Source organism: Solanum dulcamara, chromosome 4 (assembly GCF_947179165.1).
Source record: "Solanum dulcamara chromosome 4, daSolDulc1.2, whole genome shotgun sequence".
NCBI classification, from domain to species: Eukaryota; Viridiplantae; Streptophyta; class Magnoliopsida; order Solanales; family Solanaceae; genus Solanum; species Solanum dulcamara.
The window spans coordinates 7,883,331-7,906,733 of record NC_077240.1 but is presented as its reverse complement, the minus strand read 5'-3'; the positions used below and the strand labels follow the sequence as shown (position 1 = coordinate 7,906,733).

At 32.5% G+C, this 23,403-nt stretch overlaps 2 protein-coding genes across 5 annotated transcripts; one reads left to right on the top strand and one right to left on the bottom strand.

Annotated features, from left to right (window-relative positions):
- Positions 1 to 291: 291 nt before the first annotated feature.
- On the bottom strand, positions 292 to 5,723 carry LOC129885936 (pentatricopeptide repeat-containing protein At1g10270). The gene is made up of 2 exons (XM_055960425.1): positions 3,869 to 5,723; positions 292 to 1,973 (listed from the first exon to the last, which is right to left on the bottom strand). The coding sequence occupies exons 1-2, from the start codon at positions 5,646 to 5,648 to the stop codon at positions 589 to 591; spliced, it is 3,165 nt and encodes a 1,054-aa protein (XP_055816400.1). The 5' UTR covers positions 5,649 to 5,723; the 3' UTR covers positions 292 to 588.
- A 10,325-nt stretch (positions 5,724 to 16,048) lies between these two features.
- LOC129885934 (uncharacterized) lies at positions 16,049 to 23,403 on the top strand. 4 transcript variants are annotated; one of them, XM_055960422.1, is made up of 16 exons: positions 16,049 to 16,421; positions 17,959 to 18,072; positions 18,655 to 18,714; positions 19,500 to 19,568; positions 19,647 to 19,742; positions 20,366 to 20,446; positions 20,538 to 20,656; positions 20,737 to 20,838; positions 21,112 to 21,228; positions 21,607 to 21,675; positions 21,849 to 21,915; positions 22,268 to 22,321; positions 22,396 to 22,488; positions 22,603 to 22,662; positions 22,748 to 22,783; positions 22,926 to 23,403. In XM_055960422.1, the coding sequence occupies exons 1-16, from the start codon at positions 16,404 to 16,406 to the stop codon at positions 23,052 to 23,054; spliced, it is 1,284 nt and encodes a 427-aa protein (XP_055816397.1). In that variant the 5' UTR covers positions 16,049 to 16,403; the 3' UTR covers positions 23,055 to 23,403. The 4 variants fall into 4 exon arrangements, with proteins under 4 accessions (XP_055816397.1, XP_055816396.1, XP_055816399.1 ...); XM_055960421.1 differs by having other exon boundaries at positions 16,050 to 16,421; positions 20,363 to 20,446; XM_055960424.1 differs by lacking the exon at positions 17,959 to 18,072 and having other exon boundaries at positions 16,050 to 16,421; positions 18,665 to 18,714; positions 20,363 to 20,446.

Below are 23,403 nucleotides of genomic sequence, written 5' to 3'. Positions count from 1 at the left end.
GCAACAAGAAAGTTCATTAGAAATGAAGTTCTGAAGCCTGAGACCCCCAAAAGTTGCAAATTAAGTCCCAAAGTAACAATCTGCGGTCATTAACGAACATAATCCAACTCTAAGGTAAATATCAACAACGGCACAGATAATTTACAATGTCAAGTAGCATCTTATTTACAATTCCTATTGACAATATATGCCGTTTACAGATATGTGAATGAATAGCTTTTTAAAAAAAAAAATTATATGGTTTAGACAATTTTAGATTGCATTATTTAACAAAGGCATCATCAAGTAATAAAAAAAATAGCAAGTAATAAATATATTTTCTCACCAATATTACAATTTAATTTGTTTCAGCAAGCACATATATTCGATCACTTATGAGCAACTCAAATCGCAAGTATCACCTAAAACCATCAATTGTCTCAACAAAATTTGTCAATGATTTCTATCAGTGCATATTAATTCATGACCATAGCCAAATCAGCCATTAGAGCATGTGATATCTGACATCAAGATGTTTCCTATTCCTGCAGTCCTATTCAGATTAACTGTATCAAAAGCAAGCCCCTCAGAGAAACTATGCTTCCCAATTTACATTCTCCCTTGGCGTGCCACTTCGGGGTATTGGTAGTCCTCAGTATTGCCCCCTTGGGATGAAGCCTCCTCTGTTGCTTGATGTCTTACATTTTGCCCAGGAACTTGTGCAATTGCCGATGCTGAACCTCTAACTGATTGCAATGCGTGTGAGATTTCATTTAGTGGAGTATGAGCAAGTCCTGATGTCAGACCTTGCATTGAAGGGGCTCTTTGTCCATCCATGGAATAAGGTGATGCATTATGTGGAGTTTGTGTGAAACCTGACGGCTGACCTTGAATTTGATGCTGTCCTCCTTGTCCTGCCATATAAGTGGGTGGTGAAGACCATTGTGGAACGTGTGTGAAACCTGATGGCTGACCTTGCATTTGCTGTGATCCCTGTCCAGCCACAAAAGAGTGCGATGAAGCTTCTCGTTGGGACACAAAAGAAGGCGGTGGTGCTTGTTGCACGTTTCTTGCAAAAGCTGATGGCTGACCTTGCATCTGCTGTGATCCTTGTCCAGCCATGAAAGACGGTGGTGAAGCTCCTTGTTGAGTAAAAGAAGGTGATGCCTGATGCGGATTACGTGCAAAAGTTGATGGCTGACCTTGCATTTGCTGTGGTGAAGCTTGTTGCCACCTTGGATTAGGTGCTGACTGCTGGCTTTGCATTTGATGTGATCCTTGTCCAGCAACAAAAGAGGGTGGTGAAGCTTGTTGCCACCTTGGATCAGGTTCTGACTGCTGACCTTGCATTTGCTGTGATCCTTGTCCAGCAATAAAAGAGGGCGGTGAAGCTTGTTGCCACCTTGAATTAGGTGCCGACTGCTGGCCTTGCATTTGATGTGATCCTTGTCCAGCAACAAAAGTGGGTGGTGAAGCTTGTTGCCACCTTGGATTAGAATCTGCCTGCTGACCTAGCATTTGATGTGATCCTTGTCCAGCAACAAAAGTGGGTGGTGAAGCTTGTTGCCACCTTGGATTAGAATCTGCCTGCTGACCTAGCATTTGATGTGATCCTTGTCCAACAACAAAAGAGGGTGGTGAAGCTTGTTGCCACCTTGGATTAGAATCTGCCTGCTGACCTAGCATTTGATGTGATCCTTGTCCAGCAACAAAAGAGGGTGGTGATGGATTAGAATCTGCCTGCTGGCCTTGTATTTGATGTGATCCTTGTCCAGCAACAAAAGAGGGTGGTGAAGCTTGTTGCCACATTGGGTTAGGAGCTGACTGCTGGCCTTGCATTTGTGATGATCCTTGCCCTCCAATGAAAGAAGGTGGTGAAGCTTGTTGCTGTCCTCCGAAAAAAGAGGGAGGTGAATTTTGTTGCCAAGTTGAATTACGAGCTAAAGGCTGACCTTGCACTTGTGATGATAAAGAAATTGGTGATGTCTGTTGTCCTGCATAAAGACACTAAAAAGCTGTTAAGTGTCCAAAAATCCACAATATAGAAGGAAATATTGTATGAGAGACCTCTTTGAGATTTAAGGACTAAAATTTTAGAGAGAGAAATGAGCCTATGGTGAACCATATGATGTAGACCAAACCATATTTTGAAAATTTAAATCTCTTCACTGTTAACCTTTTGAATACTGCAAACGGAAAGAACATATTTTAGAAGTGAATTGTGACAACCACATGGGATCATGTGAAGTACATATTCATTAATCTGAATATTGTCTTACAAAATTATTTGAAATTAAAGCGTATACATCTTGTGATATCTTTGGAGAAAATGATCAAATGGTCCTTAATGTATGGGCTTTGGTTCAATTTGGTCCTTAATATATGAATTTGATGGAAATGGTCCTTAATGTATCATAAAATGTGATCATTTTGGTCTTCAATCTATAATTAGCAATACCCAAAAAAAATTGCCGTCAAATTAAACAGTCTACCCATTGAAGCAAAGTCCAATCTTTATCCTACGACACCTAAATACAGAATCTCTGCAATATCCTCCATCTTGGCATACTCTGTTCGTAAAATATCCATCTCCAGTTGATTTTTTACTCCTTAAAATAGGCACTTGGACTCCCAAAACATGAACTACCCTCCCATTCTTCTCATTATAAACATAATGCATAAGAAACAACTTTGGAAATAATATCTCATTCTTCTTATAATTCAACAAACTGATTTGTATAGACTCTTGTATCGCCTTCTGAATGGTCATAACCGATCTTTTATTAATTTTAATCACCTAAAATATACTTCCATTCCTTCCAAATAACCTCATTCTTAGAATAATCAAAGAAACCCCATTTGAATATATGACATTAATTCATCAAGAGCTTCTAGACTCTGACCCATCTGAGTATATCTAGCATGTATCAAATGTTTGCTTAATTAATCCAGTTGTGATTCTATACCGATTCTACTTGTTTTGGCTCAAAGACTGTAGCTTTATTAGCAACGATTAACTCCAATTTTACGTGTCACTTACATCTATATTATATCTTGCAATCGAGAGTTACAGCCTCAATCCATGGAAAGACAAGAACAAAGAGATCATCTATAAGAAGACCATAAAATGAGCACATAGAATTGAATAAACCACACATAATAATATACACTATATAAAGGAAGAGGACATCAAAAGAATATCTAATATCACGAGAAATAACTCATTAGAGTGAAGGAGGAAATGGAGACAAATCAACTGAGCACGAAAATATAAAAAAAAATTGAATGAACAAGAACAAAAGAGGTATGCCCATTATTCGTTTTTGGTGAATTAATTATTATAGTAAGAAAAACTTGAATGCCATTGGACACAGAGAGAAGGAAACAAGTCTTGAACAAATACTCGTGTATTTTGACGGCAAAAAAATGGGATATGTTAGTTATAGGGTTAAAGACCAAATTGATCACATTTTATGATACATAAAGGACCATTTCCATCAAGTTCATATATTAAGGACCAAGTGGAATTAAAGCCCATATATTAAGGACCATTTTGATCATTTTCTCGATATCTTTGTTTCTAAACTACTTATTCTCAGAGTTGGCACACTTTTTAAAAAAAAATTATTTGTATGAACAAGAACCTCTAGTAATACTATTACAACTAAATAATTGTGGTAGCAATTTGTTTTTCTTTACAAAAACAAACAAACTAGTTAGGCCAAGAAAATTACTAAAAGCTTCAATCATTTTGGTATATAAGTAAATATCAGTGGCATTCCAACCACTTCGTGATATATATGCAAACCCAACATATATGCTGTCAAACTAATGATGCTAGGGAAAATGCAAAATAATGAGCTGTGCCAAAAGATGGAAAAAAATGTACCTGGAGCATGAGAAGTTCCTGGTGATTGTCTAGGCAATTGTGAAAGCCATGGAACTTGTCCTCGAGGTGGTGTAGAAGGTGGAAAGTATGTAGGTTTTGTAGCAAAAACTCTTTCAATCTCCTCACGACGACCTTGGTTACCAAAAGTTTCTAACAGGAACTCCTTGAGGGAACTAGTGAGACCAACACCATAGTTTATCATCTGAATAACTAAATTGGAACTTGCATCATAATTACCTTCCCCGCAGAGTGCCCTAATCACAATATCATATGTTGTCACATCAGGTTTTGGTTCTCTCTCACCCATCCTTGTGAGAATAGGCACGCACTCTGCAACCTTGCCTTTCTCTATCAAGAAATTAAACCACTTTTCAGCATAGATTGGAATGACTCTCAGCCCTGCCTCCACCATCTTTGTGTACTTCTCCAGTGTGCCTTCGACATTATCCATCTTCACATATGCCTCAATCATTGTCCTATAAGTTGTGACATCTGGGCTCAATGACTTGTTACACAACTCCATATAATATTTTTCTGCTTCCTCCATCATTTCAAGCTCAGAAAGTTTTGTTATCATATTATTGTAACCTGCAACATCCATTGCAAAAGGTCTGGTCTTGAGGCCCTTCCCCACCTTCTTGAAGGTCTCCAATGCCTCTGAAACCTTCCCCAGCCTAAAACACTCATTCACTATTAAATTAAAAGTGTCAGAATTCACAGCCTGGAACGTTGGTGGCGTGTGATCATCCAACATTGCATCAAACAATGCCCACGCCTCAGTTTCCCTCCCATGCCTCAACAACACCTCCAACAGCACATTACAAGTTGCAGGAACCATCCTATATTTCTTATCAAGAAGGGATCGATATGATTCCATAGCCTCTTTTACCTTCCCCTGCTTGAAAAACCAGTCCATAAAAGTAGCATTCACCACCCCATCATAAACAGTACACCTCTCTTTCAACTCATCAAACAGTTCATTGGCTTTCTCTAGATTACCCAAATTTAAGAACCCCAATATCAAATTATTATAAACTAAAGAATCCGCGCCATGTCCTTTATTAAGCATTTCCCTAAGCAAATCCACAGCTTCAGCTATACGGTCAGAATCAATTAATCCCTTGGTAAGATGGCGATATGTCACAGCAGACGGACTAAAAGGCGCATTTTCAATAATCTGACTGTATACTTTCAAGCCTTCATCAACCTCACCAGCTTCACAATGTGACACAATTAGATGATTGTATGAAACAACGTTCGGAATAATATTATACTGATTGAAAAAGTACTGAAACAGTGCCTTAGCATCACTATACCGGCCGGCGCGATACATAGCACCGATGATAGCATTACATGTGAATACAGTCGGCCGTGTATTTGAGAAAACGGCGTGACGAGCAACGGCAGCTGCGGAGTCCAAATCACCAGCACGGATGAGAGATTGAACGCGATTATGTAGGTTAAGCCGAGGACCCACCAAAGCTGAGGTGGTATCAGGAAGACGAGATCGAGGGTCATCGGGAGAAGGCGGTCCCCTGGGGAGTGGATCACGGCGGAGGGCGTTGATTGGTGGTTCAATACGAAGTCGCCGCTTCCGACGCCTCCGTTCGGCGGCGGCTTCTTCAGCAGATGAAAAAGCAAATGATCGTTGAGGTAGAAGGAAATTAGGGTTTTGATGAAATGGATGAGGGTGAACGGATGTTGTGATTTGAGTTCTGCTGGCGGCGGCGGCGGCAGAGGAACGGCGGAGAGAGCGGAGGAGTATGGCATAGAGTGCCATGGCGGTGAGGTTTAAGGTGAAGCACTGAAATGTCTGAACTTAAACCCTAGAGATGATGAAAGTGAGGTTTAACTGAGGAATACTAATATGTGGTTGATATAATTTTGGATTACCTATACACTGATCAATCACCCTATGCTTCTTTCTAAAAATTAGATAATATTTACAGATATTTAAAAATTACTCTATTAGATACATTTGTTTTGATGGTTGATCAAGGTTGTAGTTAATTATAATTTCCAGAAAATTATTGCTACTTAAATGTCTACTTTCTTACGAGGAAGGGAATTTTATAATTGCCACTATTGGTATTGTTATTTTCTTTGCTTGATGATGTTTGATTAGCCATTATTGTTTTTTAATAGCAGAAATATGGGTAGCCCGGTGCATTTAAGCTTTTGCTATGCGCAGGGTCCGGGGAAGGGCCCGACCACAAGGGTCTATTGTACGCAGTCTTACCTTACATTTCTGCCAGAGGCCGTTTTCAAGGCTTGAACCCGTGACCTCCTGAACACATGATAACAACTTTACTAGTTACTCCAAGTCTCACCTTCAATATGATAAGAAAGAAATTATCATCGACAAATAAGGAAATTTCTAGATTATAAGTATTGTTTATTATTATTATTATTCACTTGACAATTTAGTTTATTAACTGTCTAACCTACTATATTTCAAAAAAAGAAAAATTACATAATTACATATACTTCACTATCATAGTTATTATTATTATCTATATTTTTAAAATATTACGTATTTTACCACTAATTAAGAGTATTTTTACTGTATATTAAGGAAGATACACGTATTTTTGCTATCAGATACACTAAAATAGAAAGAAGAGGAGTAAGGTGTGAGGGAGGCGCTAATATATGTGAATCACACTATATACACACTAGATATATTTATATGTATGTATTTTAGTACTATGGTGACCGACCAGAAGAAAATCCATCTTCGTGGGTAAGCTATCGAACAATCTACTTACCATCCCTCCGACGGTTAGCCAAGTACAAGTCCCTGGCGTGAGGCGAGCGAGACTAGCGAGATTTGCTATGTATTCTTGATACATGTGAATCCACTTGAATACAATGTATCTAGAATAAATTACACTGATTTTGACTCTCATGTATTTTGACGTATTTAAATGTATATGTACACACAAATATATGATAAGATACGTAATATTGTAAACTAGAGTCTATATAATTAATTAACTCCTAAATTGATAAAATTTTACGTAAAATTCCCCTTAAAAGATTTACCAATAGATACAAGGGGGTAAATAACCTAACCTGTAGTGCTGACATATGTGCATCCATAATTTTTGATAAGTATTTTAGCTAAATTTTAAAACATTGCAAATATGGATATTTTTTAAATAGTAACTTTAAAAGGGGCTACCGGTGCAAATGCAACAAGCCGCCTTTGAGTAAAGGCCCATTAGTTGTTGATGCTTTCAAAGAAAAATGGGATTCCTTGTACTATTCATTGTTAAATAATATATTTATATTTACTTTTCTTTCAAATTAAATTCAAAATTAATATAAATGTACTAATTGCTTATATAAACTTAATTTAGAATTTATATCTATTGGGAAGTCCATTTAATCAGGCTACAGATGATGAATGCATTATATTCAGAGCATGATTGGATGAGCTTGTTTTGACTTATAGGTAAAAAGTTATAAGTTAGGATTTCTACCTTATGGGTTTGATTTATTTTTGTCTTTTTGACTTAAAAAAATGCTTATAAACATTTTTTTTAATTTATCAAACACTTCAAATATTCTTAAAAGCATTTAAAATAAACAAATTCAAAAAAGCTCTTAATCTATGAGGATCCATCAAACGTCGTCTTGTCTTAAAGACTAAAATATATGCGTTGTGACACGCCAAATCAAATGGAAAAACTAAAATATCATGTATCATATGGTAGATGATAACATGTAAAGTCGGATTAATAAGCCAATAAAAATATATCATCTTATATGTTTTGGCCAATCAAATATAACTTTATCATTATTTCGATCCCATTGATCGATGATATTTTTAATCCGTTAAATAAAATTAAAATAATTTGTGTTTATCACAATTTGTTTTTTAATAATTATAAATAGAGGTCTTCATACTCTAATGGAGTATCATAATTTATAAATAGGAGCTAGCTCACAAATCAAAGTTAGTAAATTTCTCTAAAACTATTAGCATTGAAGTTCCTTTAATATCAAAAATCCAATTTTAAGATAAATAAGGAATTACAAATTAAGATTCGAGAAATTGTTAGTTCGGGTCATTTGATCGCATTATTTACATTCGAGATCGTCGTTTGAAGCAACAATATAAACTCAAGATTAAGGTCACAGTTCTTGACCTAAATTTTAGATTGTATTTCGAGATCAAGTTAATCATTTTTTTGAATTTATTTATGACAAATAGAATCATATAAACTGTAAAACTGTAATATTCAATGTATTCAAATCAAATAATACACTTAGTATTCTATTTTTCTTGTCGTGATTATTTTTGGAATGATATATATTGTTACACAAATAATAAATCTGACAATATAATAAATAAAAAATGAAAACTCGAATATATAACTATCACCTAAATGCCATAGCCAATTCCTACCGTGGCAGAAAAAAGAATAAAAATTACTAATTAGCGTTAGGGACCACCATTAACGTCTCATTGCACCCAAAGGGCCAAAATAATGCGCATTCCCCACCTTGTATTATTTTTTCTGTGATCCATAAAATTTTAATTCGCATATTGCATAAAAATGATGTTTTAAACATAATTTTTTTATTTTCATAGATTCGAGTATAAGATCTTTAATAAAAGATGAATAAATTCAAACCATCACATTACAATCCATATTAATTTCACGACCTACCATTTTTAACAAGTTGAGAAAACTACTTGTATGATAACAATTCACCTAATTCCTACGGTAGAGATATTACAAATTTGCAATATAAAATATAAGGTAAATACTAATTAAAATTATTACATATATTATATGTATTATTTTCATTGAAGAATAATACCCAAATGTTATGTATAAACAGACTTTAAACAATTTACGTTTATATTGGTAATACATATTCCTATTTAATGTTTATTATTATGTATAAACTAATGCGTATATAAGTTTGCACAACTAAATGTAGGTATTTCTTAACATCGTTCGTCAACCAAATTATACATTAATTACGAGTTTTCTTTCTCTCTTATACGACCTATCACATTAATGCAAGATATTTATATTCATTATCATAGTAATATGCTTTATTTACCTGTTTGAATATAAATATTTACATATACTACAATCAGATTAGTATAAATAAACCAACACAGTTTATATTATTCAAACATAATTTGGTATCTCACGAAGTAACTATATCCCTTTTTTACATTTCAAAAAAATATTCTAATTTTTATTCTTCTGACAAACTCAGCATAATTGTAAACTCGTATATTTTACTCTAAATTACCGCAATATTTTATTATTTTATTAAATAGAGAGTATTTGTTTGCAGTGCCAAGCAACTAGGTATATGACATAATAAACTTATTTTTTTGGATCATAAATTTACTTTATTTCTTTAATTATGTGAGACGTCATTTATATATCGTGGAGAATTTTTTAGTTGCTCATTAGGTAGCTATCTTTCATTTTATTAGCAAAGTTTCCATTCCCACCTTCCAATCCCTCCATTTTTATTTTTATTTTATAAATAAAAAGATTTTGAAAAAAGCAATATATTATGACCACTTGGATAATTTTGATTTTCTATATCTGAAATGGCTGACAGGTAGGCTATAAAACTACAAGCAAAACACCCAGTGTAAGCTGTAATCCTTCAAAAGGGCAAAAAAAAATAATCAACTTTTGATTTTTCTTTTGATGAATATTAATTTTCATCACTTGGCGTGTGATGAATATTAAAATTTATGGATTCGAAATTTGGATTTTTTAAAATTAGGGTTCTAAACTAAATAAATTTTATATATGATGTAATAATAAATACAAAATTTGAACTAATAGTCACATATATAACCAACTTGAGTTGCGATAGACGGTTGAGATTCTTTCATTCTTAATTAAATATTTCAAGTTTGAGCTTTCAATTTTTTTTTAAAAAAATCATGTTAGGGAGCTTTAACCTAGAAAATAAATTTTATAATATGTAAATTTAAAATTAATCGAACTTCAATACAAATCATTAAATACCTTGTGAAAAAATTATTAGACTTACACGAGGTAATCATGTTCTATGTCAACTTGTCACATGGAGTCTTTGTCTTTTTCTTTATTTTTTTTCCCTGGGCTCCACTTCACGATCATTCAAAGTCACACATTTTAGTTACCATCAACGTTTGAAATTGTCTTAAATCTGTCGGTAATATATTACTTATAATTTTTTCATTGATTGTATTCTTAGGTGATGGATAAATAACTTTTTAATATTTCATTTACTAAATTAAACGCACGCAAATAACAAATCAATATAGTTTTATTTAATTAAAGTTTGTTACACTATAAACAATTGATATAATTAGTTTAGGATATGCGTTTTTTGCGTGATTAAAATGTGTGTCTCGTTTGATAACAAACACTGTAGAGAAAAAAAGTTGAATTTAGATATGAATTTCATTGTTAATCCGTTATTAAATTCCTCTTGTTTAATTTTTATAATATTGGTTACTAATACATTAGTTAATAGGATTAATAATAAATTTTAATTCACTGTTTACCTTTTCATTTTATAATAATAACTATTGGTTATATGAGAAATTAACCTCAAATATCTCATTTCATATCCACAGACAAGCCAAACATAGTAGTAATAGTCTGACACTATTGCATAAAATCGCAAATATACATATAATATATTCTATAGCAAAAGGGAATTGGTTGTTAACTTCTTGCATAAAAAAAATTGGGAAAATAATTTTTCCTGAACAAGACTTCGTTTGAGACGTACAATTAGGGTTGCTTATCGGACGGATTATTATGTTTAACGATTTAACTTAACGGTTATCGATTTTTAAAAGTACTAATCCGCTAGTTAATCTATAAGATATCGATTGGTTCGATATCGGATTAGCAATTATTGGGCGGTTAAGCCATCCGATAACCGTTCGATAATTGCTAATCCGATACCGAACCAACCGATATCTTATAGGTTGGCTAGCGGATTAGTACTTTTAAAAGCCGATAACCGTTAAACATAATAATCTGTCCGATCCGCCCGATAAGCAACGAATTTTATTGTATTGTATTGTTGTAAAAGTGAATGATTCTATGTAAACTTTTTTTTTCTCCATAAATTATTTATTAGTATTAGAATATAAAAATAGTTAACCTTATTTACGGTTCATTTGTAACTTTAGTTTATTTGGTCTGAGTTAAATTAAATTGAATTGCATTAGTTAGTCATTTGTATAGGCTCATGTTTAATTTTTAAGATATTGAATTAATTTATATACCTTAATAAAATTTTATCTCTCCGAAAATAATATTTTGAAACGGAGAAAATATGCAACAATCAATAAACAAAAAGCTTAGCGGCAAGAAACAAGTAATTACCTGACCCAAATTGGAAGAATATTGGGAAATTAAAGAAAGTGAACATTACACACTAGCAAAACTAACAATTAAAACAAATTGCTACCCTTTTCAATTTTTTTTTTAAACTTTCTCTAAAAAAAAATTAAAATCACGTCACTTTATTCCACACCTGTAAGCTCCACTGTTCCTTTCTTGGAATTGTTAGTTACTAATATTCAATCATTTTATTAATCAACAAAAAAAATCAAATCAATTTTTTATTCAATTAATATATGTAACACTTATTAATTCCTCGTAAGAATGTCAAACAAAATACTTATATAATTTCATAAACATCAAACAACATTAATTGTACAACGAAAATACCAATAACATTAAAAAAAAGCATACGGTCGTTTTCCTTCTTACAAATTTCATTAATATATTTAATATTAATTTTAGCAAAATTTTAATATTTTCTTGCATACTATCTTCATTTCAATTTGTTTGTCATTATTCAACTTGACACGAAATTTAAAAAATTAAAAAATATCTAAAACTTGTTAGCTTATTTAATAATATGTCAAAAATATACCAAATACCTTTTAATTTTATATTTATTCAACATGTAATGTAAAATTAATACCAGAATAATAATAATTATACTATTCCATTAGCATTAAAAAAAACAGGATCAGCCGCCAGTGGGCTCCATTAACTACGTGGCAATAAAGCCAATAAGGAATTATCCACACAAAAAAAATCCCAAGTATATATTTCTATATAAAAAAAGGACAAAAAGTCAATCATTTCTAATTTTTCACTTTCTGTATCTAATTAGTTTGTCTAATTTAAGTACAATTAAGTAAAATTTTAATACATATAATAAATTCATAACTATAAATCCCTTCCCTTAGTCTCAAATTTGTAACCCTCAAACTCCGAATTCTAATTTTTCAACCCTTAACTTGAAATTATAAACCACAATTCTATAGATGTTAATCATTAATCCTTAATCTTAATCTTTAAATCTCAAATCCTTAGCTCTAAATTCCAAATTCTTAATCCCTTAATTCTAAACCTTCAAACCCTTAACTCAAAATCCTTAACCTCAATACCAAATCTTTAACCCCAAACTCCAAATCATAAATCATAAATTGATTCAGACTCCAACTTTTAAATTTTTAATCCTAAATTCTAAAATCCACACTTTTAGCATTAACCCCCAAATTCTTAATCCTAAATCCTCAAATCCAAACCCCAAATTCAAACACCAATTCCTCAATCCTAAACCTTAAATCCTTAATTCTTAATTTCGAACCGCAAACACTTAACTCTTAACTTCAAACCAAAAACTCCTAATCCTAATCTCCAAACCTCAAATTTTTAATTATTAAATCTAAATCCTAAACCCCGACTCAAACTTTAAATTTTGATAGAGTGTATTAAAATAATGTCAAATAAAGTGTATTAGTAATGCTTGTATTAGTTATGCTTGCATTAATTATACATAGAATATTTTTTATGCATTGTTTGGTTTAGTATATTAAAAAATAATATGCATTGCATAAAAAAATTATTTACAAAAATATCCTCAACAATTATGATGAAAAAAATGTAAAAGGAATTTTAAGGGTAATTGAGTCTTTAACCATAATAATGCGAGCATTAAATCTCCTTGCATTACTAATACCTAGAAATCCACGATATTAGTAATGCAAGCCTTAATACACAATAGAATGTAATGCAGGCATTAGTTACCATGAAAAAGTGTACCAAACAAGGTACTACTAATTCACCTAATTAATGCATGCATTATTTTCGCTAACACACTCTACCAATCGACCTTTAAATTCTAAATCCTCAAATTCTCAATCCCAAACTCTAAACCCTAACTACAAACCCAAATCTTAAATCCTGAACTCTTAATCCATAACTGCAAATTCCTAATACTAAATTTCAAGCACCAAATCCTTACTCCTAAACCTTAAACTCCTAATCTTATTCCCCAAACCTCAAATTCTTAGTTATTAAACCTAAATCCTAAATTTTAAATTTTTAACTCCAAATTCTAAATTCCAAGCCTCAAATTCTTAATCCTAAAACTCAAATATTTCTAGAAAATAAATAATTAACATTGAGGGCAAAACATGAAATAAAAAATGATTTTACATGCTAAAAGCGATAAGCATAAGTCAAAATATATTTATTTTTAATGGAAATGAGTCATATTTGTTATTCAATTCTCTCAATAAAGTTATATTTATCCTTGGTAATATTTTTTTGATATATTTGTTCTTGTCATCCTACTTTGGGCACATATTTGCCCTTAAATTGTTAAGTCTGATGTCTCCATTTTATTAATCTAGGTGGTGGCGCCTATAAGAATATAATTATTATCTTTGTTTCTTAATCAAATATTCTAGCTATCACAATTGTTAAGAACCAATAACCCTACTCTTATACCTTTTCCCTCTCATCATTCTACCCATCAATAAATATCAATGGGTAAGCTGAGATCGAAGCTCATGAATGGGACACATTTGCAATAATCTGTTAAAAGGTAAAGTACCTCTTAATATGTGAGCTTGAGGTCTATCCAATTACAAATACAATCAAAGTTGACAGCACCTGTTGAGTTTAATTTCTTATTACATAGGCAATAAACAAGTAAAAGTAAACGTAAATTGGTACAAAAAAAGTGTATGATAGTGCCTAGTTAATGGAAGACAACTCATCGTTATATTCATGTCACAATGCACATTTATATTCTTTAATTTGAATTTGGTATATTTGACCCTTGATTGAATGTTCGTTAACAAATCCATTTCACATGGGAAAAGCTAAGATAATTTAATAAGAAATCCCTTAGCAAAAAATAATAAATAAAAAATTAACCCAATCATTAATGAGGAAACTTGTTAGGATTTTCAACAAATTTGGGTTAACTACCATGTTAGATTCCACCTTTTGAGTTTTCACCATATGAAATATTTATTTTTAACTTCAATTCACCAACTATATATTCCCTGTTTTAAATATTTTCATAATCAAATTATGTGAATTTTAATTAATAGTTAATATATATATTTCATCAAATTGATATGAAAGAAATTATAACTTACAATATTTTTTGTATAGGTTTCAATATTTAAATATTAATTAAAATATTAACTTAATCTAATTTAATTTAAATTCTAAGATTAATCAAATTAACTTTTCAAAAATAAATGGTAACAAGTATATAAAACGATCAATACACAGCAACAAATTGGAAGAATATTGGGAAATTAAAGAAAGTGGACATTACACACTAGCAACATAAACAATTATTACAACAGATTGCCATCCTTTTCAAATAATAATAAAAAATAACTTTCTTTAAATGAAAAAAATAATCACGTCACTTTATTCCACACCTGTTCTAATTAATTCACGTTAGCTCCAGTATTCTTTTCATGGAATTGTTATTTACTAATGTTTAATCATTTTATTAATCTTCAATCAAAATCAACAATTATTTTTATTTATTAATAAGGTGTTGGCGTGCTGCACCTTAGTCCTTACTCAGAATTAGAATCAATATTTACTAAACCAATAATATCCAGTTAATATAAGTCACACTAATTCCTTGTAAAGAAAAAGAATGTCAAACAAAATACTAATAATTCCAGAAACATCAAAAACAATAATTGCACCACTAACATTAAAAAAGAAGAAGCTATTATCCTTTTGCCTTCTTACAGATTTCATAAATTTTATTTAATTCTCATTTTAGCAAGACGTTAATATTTTTTCCCAAAGACAAACATTAATTAATAATGACTTATGCCCCTTAATTAGGCTTTCGCTTGGCATATATGTCCTCTAACTTTGAGTGTGCACAAATAAAAATTGAAACTTATATAAAATTGAACATGCAGACACGCATATCCTACGTGACATAATACACGTACAACGCTACGTAGGATACAAAATTTCAATGTAGGACGCCACATAAGATGAATGTGTTTATTTATTCAATTTTATACAAGTTCAAAATGTATACTCGTGCACACTCAAAGTTGGAGGACATAAATGTCAGCTGAAACCAAATTGAAGGACATGTTTATTATGCTATTAATAATTATATTACTCCTTTCGTTTCAATTTGTTCAACCTATTTTAACTTGACATGAAATTTTAAAAAATAATTTGAATTAAAATCTTATAGTCTTAATTTTAAAATATATTTAATGTACAAGAATACCCTTTAATACTACCTCCATTCCATATTAAGTGAATTTGTGAGGCAATGCACGCATATTAAGAAAAATATTTAAGGACATAATTTGAATCATATTTTTCACTATTGCCTTTTGTAAAATCATAAATATAACTTTACAAGTAGTGTGATTTATCTTCTAGAAAATATAAAATTTCAATAAATGAAAGAACAAATATGAAAAAAGTTTCAAACATGTATCTTAAATTTTGAACAATTCAATTATTTTGAACAATAAAAAATTTATTTAATATGGAATTGAGTGAGTAGTATAATAATAATAATTATTATATTACTCTATTAGCATAAAAAAAAAATGGTGCATCACTGTCCCACGACAGTCAGTGGGGTCCAGCAACCAGGTGGCGCGAGTACATATGTTTTTACTACTCGCGAGAAAACGGGTCGGGTCACGTCTAAGCACGACAACACACTCCACCGTGTAACTCGGTTTAAACTTTTTTCAAGTCATTTGTTTCTCTGTAGAAAAAAACAGGACAAAAATATTTTTTATTTTAAAAATCTGATTTGTTTTCTCTAATATAAAGTATCTGTCTTCTTGCTTCATTAAAACCACTTTCTTCTATCTGTCTCTACACCTATACATACAGTTCATATATATATATGGAGGTCTGTTTTTGTTTTCTTGAAAGATTTGAAGAGGGAGCGACATCGTTTTAGCGGTTTTGAAAGTGATTGAATATTCAAAACATCCTTTTTAGTTCATTCTTTGTTTAGACTTTGGTTTCTATTTTGATCCGTTGCTTTCCTATAAGGGCTATTCGACTTACTTCCTTTATATTCATTTGAAAAAGTTCATCTTTTTGTCCTCCTTCTTTCTTTCTTTCTTTACCTTTTATCAGCAAATCTTGATAACAAACACCCCTGTTGTGGATAGTTTTTTTTTTTTTGGAGCTTCATTCATGCAAAGATGAAATCTTGGAACACTGTAAGTAACCCCTTTTCTTCTTTGCTAGAGTTGTTTTGGATTAGTGGGTGGGTGGGGGTGAGGGATTTTCATGTTACAGTTTCAAGAATTCAAACTTATCCTTTCTTTTTTCCTTTTGAGGTTGTTTCTGGCTTTTTATGTATATAAGTGGTGACTTGGGTTTTGTTGGGGTTGGTGAATAGCAGGGAAAGAGTAAACAAGTATAAAGATGTGATTTTTAGAAGTAATCTTTTTTATTGTATTTGTTCTGTTTCTTTCAAGTTGAAGGGAATTTGAAGGAGAAAAAAGAAGTACTGTTATTAAATTGGGGAAACTTAGAACTGTCCTTTATTGATATAGGATTACATGGTTGATGCTGGTTCTGAGGTTAGTGAAAAGAATACAAAAATAATGAAAAAGAATTTCTGAATTTTTTTGTTTCTTTCAAGTTTCAAAACAATAGGGGTTTTGAATGGAAAAGAGAATCATTGTATTTTGGCAATGTAGAATACTGTAGTATATTGATATGATAGGAAGGGTCAATGGTGTCGCTTTCAATTGAATGTTATCATAATTCAATGGCTATCTGAACTTCCGTCTTCTCTAAGTATTTGTGAATAGAGGAGTAGGGATCTTTTAATTGGTATATTCCTGCATCTATTTTCCTTACTCTTTTGTATTGAAAGTTAGTTCCCTTTCACAATTGATGCATGGAAGAGGCAAAATTGAATTTGTGCATCAGGGAAACTGGGTTGTCTCCTAATGGATCACATTAGTTGTGTATTCATTTAGGTTTTAAGAATTAAATTCTTTTAATTAGGTTCCTGGACCTAATTAAATTAGTTTATGGATAATGATATTAGGATTATGAAACATCTCTAACTTGAGCTTCATTAGGTGATTAGTACTTGCTATGACCAAACACATATGCTAGAGGGACAAAGATCAATTGGATAATCTGATATACAATCTGCTGCCTCTTGAAAACCACTTAATTTTGCTTGAGCAATTTCTGTCTCTCGCAAGGCCTAAACTCTTGAAGCTACATTTTGTGTGCAGCAAATTTGTTAGTGATTTATATATACTTTATAAGCCTTGTTAGTAAAACCTCTATGACTTTCTACTAATCTGGCATTAACTTAACAGGGGATACTTCACCAAGTCATCCTAGAAACTCATTTTTACCAGTTCAAAAAAAAAGAAAAAGAAATATGAGTAAATGATTGATCAAGATACTCTGTCTACTGTCTACCCCAGTTCTAAAGTCCAAGGTTGACTAGCAATATGAGAGTGTATAATTTCTCTGATTAAAGTTTTTTTTTTCTATTTTGAAAACGGTAAAACTAAAATTTGTCTGTTTAAAGTTAATAGGAAAAAGTGAGCAGCATATAACTATCTTTAATATACAATAGTATTGGTGAGTATTCAGTTCAAGAAAGTGGATATGTAGTTTGGATGGGGAAAATACTAATTATTGTATTCTCATTGCTAAACGTTTGAGACTATGACATTTGTTTTTCTATTTAACGAGGTGTCTTGTGCTCGTGCTATTTTTCAGGTTTCTGTGCCTGATCCTAAAAGTAGATCATGTATCTGCAGCCTCTTCTTGGCTGTTGCTTTAATTTGTGGTGTCTACTTTACCGGAAGTGCTTTGATGGCTAAGGATTTCAGGGTATAATATAGCTATTACATTCAATTGCAGTGGACCCGTTTTGGTTGTGTAGACCTGATACTGGATCACTTACTTGGAATTTTTTTCTTTATGTACTTGAATGATTTGATTGATTGCAGTGTTAAAGTTGTTATCACTTGCACTCACCCTGTAAAAGCAAGTAAGCTGGCATCAAAGGTGTCATTTGCTTCAGAATGGATGGACTATTATAAAATTTTATATTCAGATGCATTTTGGAATTTTAGTAGAAGAATTAATGCTAGCAAGCCCACTCAACCACTTTTCAGATGTATAATATATGTATCTAACCATCTATAATCAGTGTATAATCTATGTATACTGGCTAGAAAAAGTAAACATGAATCCGGCTTGCTATTTGTGTAAAAATCCCTAGTAAGGGACATTTAGGTTAACATTAGTGGACTAAGCAGCTATGTTGTTCCTTCTATAACCAAACTATTTTGTGTAATGTCTCAGGTTATCTTTTAATATCACCAAAAGCTTTAACTACTTATTTAGGTTACCATTCTCAAAAAAAAAAAAAAAAAAAGAAGCTTTAACTACTAATTTGAATATTTTCAGGCTTTTTCAGGTTTTACAATGAACAGTGCAAAGCAGAATGGACAATGCGGAAAATGCGAGGTTTGTTTCTTCAGAAGACAGCTTTTAGCAGTTGTGTTGTTAGATTTTCTGAATTTGTTAAGAAGCTGCCTAATTTCTAGATATACTTACCTAATATACATCAATTCACATTCACAAAATACAGAAGTGTCAGCTATTGAGTCCTTTCGTATTTACATCCAACCTTTAGCTTGGATCTCGCTTAACCTTGGCTACCTATAAAATAGAAAAGAGAAAAAAAGATACCTTAGCTTAATTTACTGCTACTAAAGCAAGAACTTAACGAAAAATGTAGTGTGTGTTTTACTATGTTCTTTTAATAATATATTATAAGAAAGCTTAAGCGGCACAACTTTGTTTGAGATTTCTGTTTATGCAGCATATCTCTTAACTCTCTTTAGGACTTCACCTTTGTGACGGAAGATTCCAAGTTGACTTCTGTAAAGATCCTTGGAACAAGCACATATTTGAATTCTGTAATAGGACATTAGTTTCATTGCCAGACAATTATTTCAAGTCAATTCTCTGGTGGAGAGACTTTTTCCGTGCTGTCAACACATGTACCCTCCCTTCGTACTGCAAACTTGGCGTAAAATATACTCATATGCATTAAGGAAAATAGTTCAGTTGAGACCAGTGAACTAATTATGAGATAAAAAGAATATTTTGGTCTAGACAAGTTTAACTGTTGCATCTGGAACACAAGTAATTTTTGTTGAGACTAGTTTAGCTTCAATTATATTGGGATATGTAGTCCTACAGTTACAGAATTCACCATGAATTAACCTCCAAACATCATTTTTTAGGTACCACCACCAAGACAGGAAAGACAAGAGAGTCATGTGACAGAGAATGTGCAGAATAATAAATGCCAGGTTTGAGAACCAGAGCTATTACTTAATTTGATTTTTGATCTTTGGCTTCTCTGGAGGTTCTCATTTTATTCCTCACAGAAAAAGTGCAGGCCATTAGGGAGTGAGGCACTCCCAGAAGGAATTGTTTCTAAAACATCAAACCTGGAAATGCGGCCATTGTGGGGTGATGTTGAGGTAACTAGTTATTATAGTCGAAAATTATTCATGAGTTTTTTTTTCACTGTTGACTATCTTCAATCTTTGATTCCTTTCATGGGAATAATTATGGGTGCATGGATCATCCATGTATACTCCCCCACCTTACGTGCTGTGCTTTTTTGATACTTTTCATCAGTTGATCTGTTGTTATGTTTGGAAAGCTTTAGGTCCTTTATTTTTTCTTCAAAATTTCATGGAAAGTTTTAGGTCTTGACTGTGATGTCAAAGGAGATTATGTAGGCCAGGTACAATTATCCTTAGGTGGTAAAGTGACCGGCTAGAAGGAATTTTTTTGTCAATGTGGTGTCACTCACATCACACAAATTTTAAGTCATATTCCAATATGTGTGCGCTGTGTGTGTGTGTGTAATGTATGCAGAAATATCTATGCTATATCCAGTGAATAAGGACTACTTGAGTCACGGTCTGAACCAAATCTCAATAAATATGTCAGTGATTCAGGACCTTTAAATTGCCATGGACTTTTACCATATCATTTTCTCTGCCCATGAGATAAAATAGTTTACTTGCTCAACTCTTTCTGATATTTTCCAATGTTTCTTTGGTTGCTTATGATGCAATACTTTTGTATTCAGAAGAAGTCTCCACATTCAGTAAACTTGTTGGGAATTGCAGCTGGAATAAAGCAAAAAGAGTTGGTGAACAAAATTGTTAAAAAGGTTATGTTTCTTCATCTTCTGCTTCCTGTTTAGCTTGTAAATGCCATTTTAGTTTTCTGTTTTTTTAAATTGCTTTTGTAACTTGTTGCAGTTTCTTGAACATGACTTTGTTGTGATGCTTTTCCACTATGACGGTGTGGTGGATGAGTGGAATGATCTTGATTGGAGTAATCGTGCCATACATGTCTCTGCTATGAACCAAACAAAATGGTAAAGTCACTTCTAATCAAATTTGTTACTGATTGCTCGTTGCCTGCAGTATTTTCATTCATTTAACTCTCCAAAAATAGGTGGTTCGCGAAGAGGTTTCTGCACCCGGATATAGTTTCTGAATACGACTATATTTTCTTGTGGGATGAGGACCTTGGAGTTGAAAACTTTCATCCAGAAAAGTAAGTCTGTCTTACAGCACGGTCTTTAGTATCATTGTGAACATGTATCACTTGAAATGCTGAATTCAAAGTAGAGCAACTGTTGGATGCTTACGTGTACACCCGTTTAATTACTGCATATGTTTTTATGCTAAAAAAATTGACATCAATTAATGATTGAGCAGATTCAACGAAAATCTTGGTGTGATGTAGCATTACATGCAAAAAATAACCAGCAAGGATTAGGCTAGTTGGTAATAAAATAATGTTCTCACTGCATAAGTCTTTTTTCAGGTATATATCTATTGTTAGAGAAGAAGGGCTGGAGATATCACAGCCAGGACTTGATGCTAGTAAATCAGAAGTACATCATCATATTACTGTGCGCAGAGGGAGATCCAAGGTGCACAGGTTAGACTCATATTTTTTACGGTCCTCTTCAGGAGACTGTAAGTTAATCCTTATAGAAGTTGAAGAACTATTGCGAAGCAGAAGCGTCCTTACGCTTATGAAACAAACTCATGGACCAAAGTATTTAACCCCCTTTTGAGTTTGAGATGTGAAAACTGAAATTTGAAGTTCATTTCCAGTAAGAAAATTTAAAATATTGTCGTAAACCTTTGTTTCCTATATAGCTGGCGATAATATGTTTTCCTGCAATCGATAGGGATATCTCTCCGCTCTAGCATTGGGAAAAAAAGTAAAAATCCTGATATTATTTGTGTTTACTTTTTGCATGTACAGCGTCTCGTTCCAAAAGCTTGACTGGTAATTTCTTTGTTTTGATAGGAGGTTCTACAGATTAAATAGAAGTGGTCGAACGTGTGATAACAACAGCACAGAACCTCCTTGTGTGGGGTAAAGAGCTGCAACTTTTTTTTTCTTTTCAATGTAATATTATCTGATAACAAGTTTCTCCAAACTAAATCTATTTGCTCTGTGACCCTCTTTTTTCTTTATAGTTCAAATTTCTTAGTATTGTTAGACACCAAAACAACCTGATTTTTCATTTTTATTAAATCTGTATGCAGGTGGGTAGAAATGATGGCTCCAGTATTCTCAAAAGCCGCTTGGCGTTGTGCTTGGTATATGATCCAGGTATGGGAGCTTTAATCAATTTCAAGGGCTAACAAGCTAATCAACCAACTTGTGTGTGGTAAATACAATTTCTCAAAATGTTTTCTTAGTTAAACTCAATCGGAACCACAAACAGCTGTTTTGCTTTTTAGTAGTTGCTTTTCCATGATACTTGATAGTATATGCAGTTACAAAAATGTGCACTAATGTTCTATTGTCCTTATGCTTATACACCAAGATGTCTGTTGCACATCACCTTACCTTTTCGAACATCACAAAGACCTGCTTAGTGATGATATAGTAGTAATGTTTAACTGGTAAATTTGCAACTCTTCTTTTTGCTCGTTTTTAACTAGTTGTTCTTTCGCTACAGAACGACCTGATCCATGCATGGGGCTTGGATATGAAGCTTGGTTATTGTGCTCAGGCAAATCTAAACAACTTTGTTCCTACTTCCCATCCCTTCTTGGCATGATTATAACACGTGTTTTTAGTTCTCAGGGCGATCGTACCAGGAAAGTTGGCGTGGTTGATGCAGAGTACATAACTCATTTGGCTGTCCCTTCTCTGGGTGGTAATTCAGATGTAGAAGTGGCAAGTAGTTCTTTCCTTTATCGATCATTGATCATCGATCCTCTGTTTGCAATTTTTAATGAATATTTAATATTTAGAGCAAATGGATTTAAGTGTTTGGCTTATCTTGTGTAGGTGATCAAAGAATTAGATCATTCGCTGCAAGGGAAGAACTTATCTGATTCTGATACATTGGTATGATCTTCAAATCTTACCTACTTAATTGCATAAATTCTTGGCTTGTATTTAATCTAAAATGAAATTCCTTTCGGAATTGCAGGCTGCTCCAGTTGAGAAATTTGATAATCGATCTCTGGTAAGTTCAAATTTTATTTCACACCATCAGTGTAATTTAATCTGCTATAGCAAAACTATTGTTATTGTATCTGGTTTACTACCTGTTGTTATACACTGTCAGTGTGCAAAACTTGAACTCTATATTGAATGACATTATGCAGGTTCGGAGACAATCGTATATCGAAATGAAGATTTTTCGAGATAGGTGGCGTAAAGCCATCAAGCAAGATCAATGTTGGGTTGATCCATTTCAAAGTCAAGAAAAAGGGAGAAGAGACACATACACATAATGACTTTTATCATAAGTTATATATACATTCAGTTGTTGGTATATATTGTATACAGAGAGTACCTAAGAGTAAATAACCATACAAGACTAATAGGAATATGTGCACATCCAGAGCCACGGGAGAGATAGGGGTGGGGGTATGTGGATATGGAAAATCACTCATCTTTCTTTTTCTTTTCCCTTTGGGAATCATTTTTCCTTCTCATACATAAATCTTGTGGTATTTATAAAAAACATTTTTTCCTTTTGTTCTTTTGGTCCAAGAATAATGCCAAGGTACTGTATAGGTATGTTTATGGCATTCAATTTGGTGATTTGTTTAGGGTCAACAATAAGATTATTGCTCATAA

Excerpts from the sequence above, each read along its gene's own strand:
- LOC129885936 (XM_055960425.1), bottom strand. The coding sequence starts at position 5,648 with ATGGCACTCTATGCCATACTCCTCCGCTCTCTCCGCCGTTCCTCTGCC. Across the intron at positions 1,974-3,868 it reads AGGAACTTCTCATGCTCCAG|GACAACAGACATCACCAATT; the intron begins GTACATTTTTTT and ends GTCTTTATGCAG.
- LOC129885934 (XM_055960421.1), top strand. Across the intron at positions 18,073-18,654 it reads TGATGGCTAAGGATTTCAGG|GCTTTTTCAGGTTTTACAAT; the intron begins GTATAATATAGC and ends GAATATTTTCAG. Across the intron at positions 19,569-19,646 it reads TGCAGAATAATAAATGCCAG|AAAAAGTGCAGGCCATTAGG; the intron begins GTTTGAGAACCA and ends TATTCCTCACAG.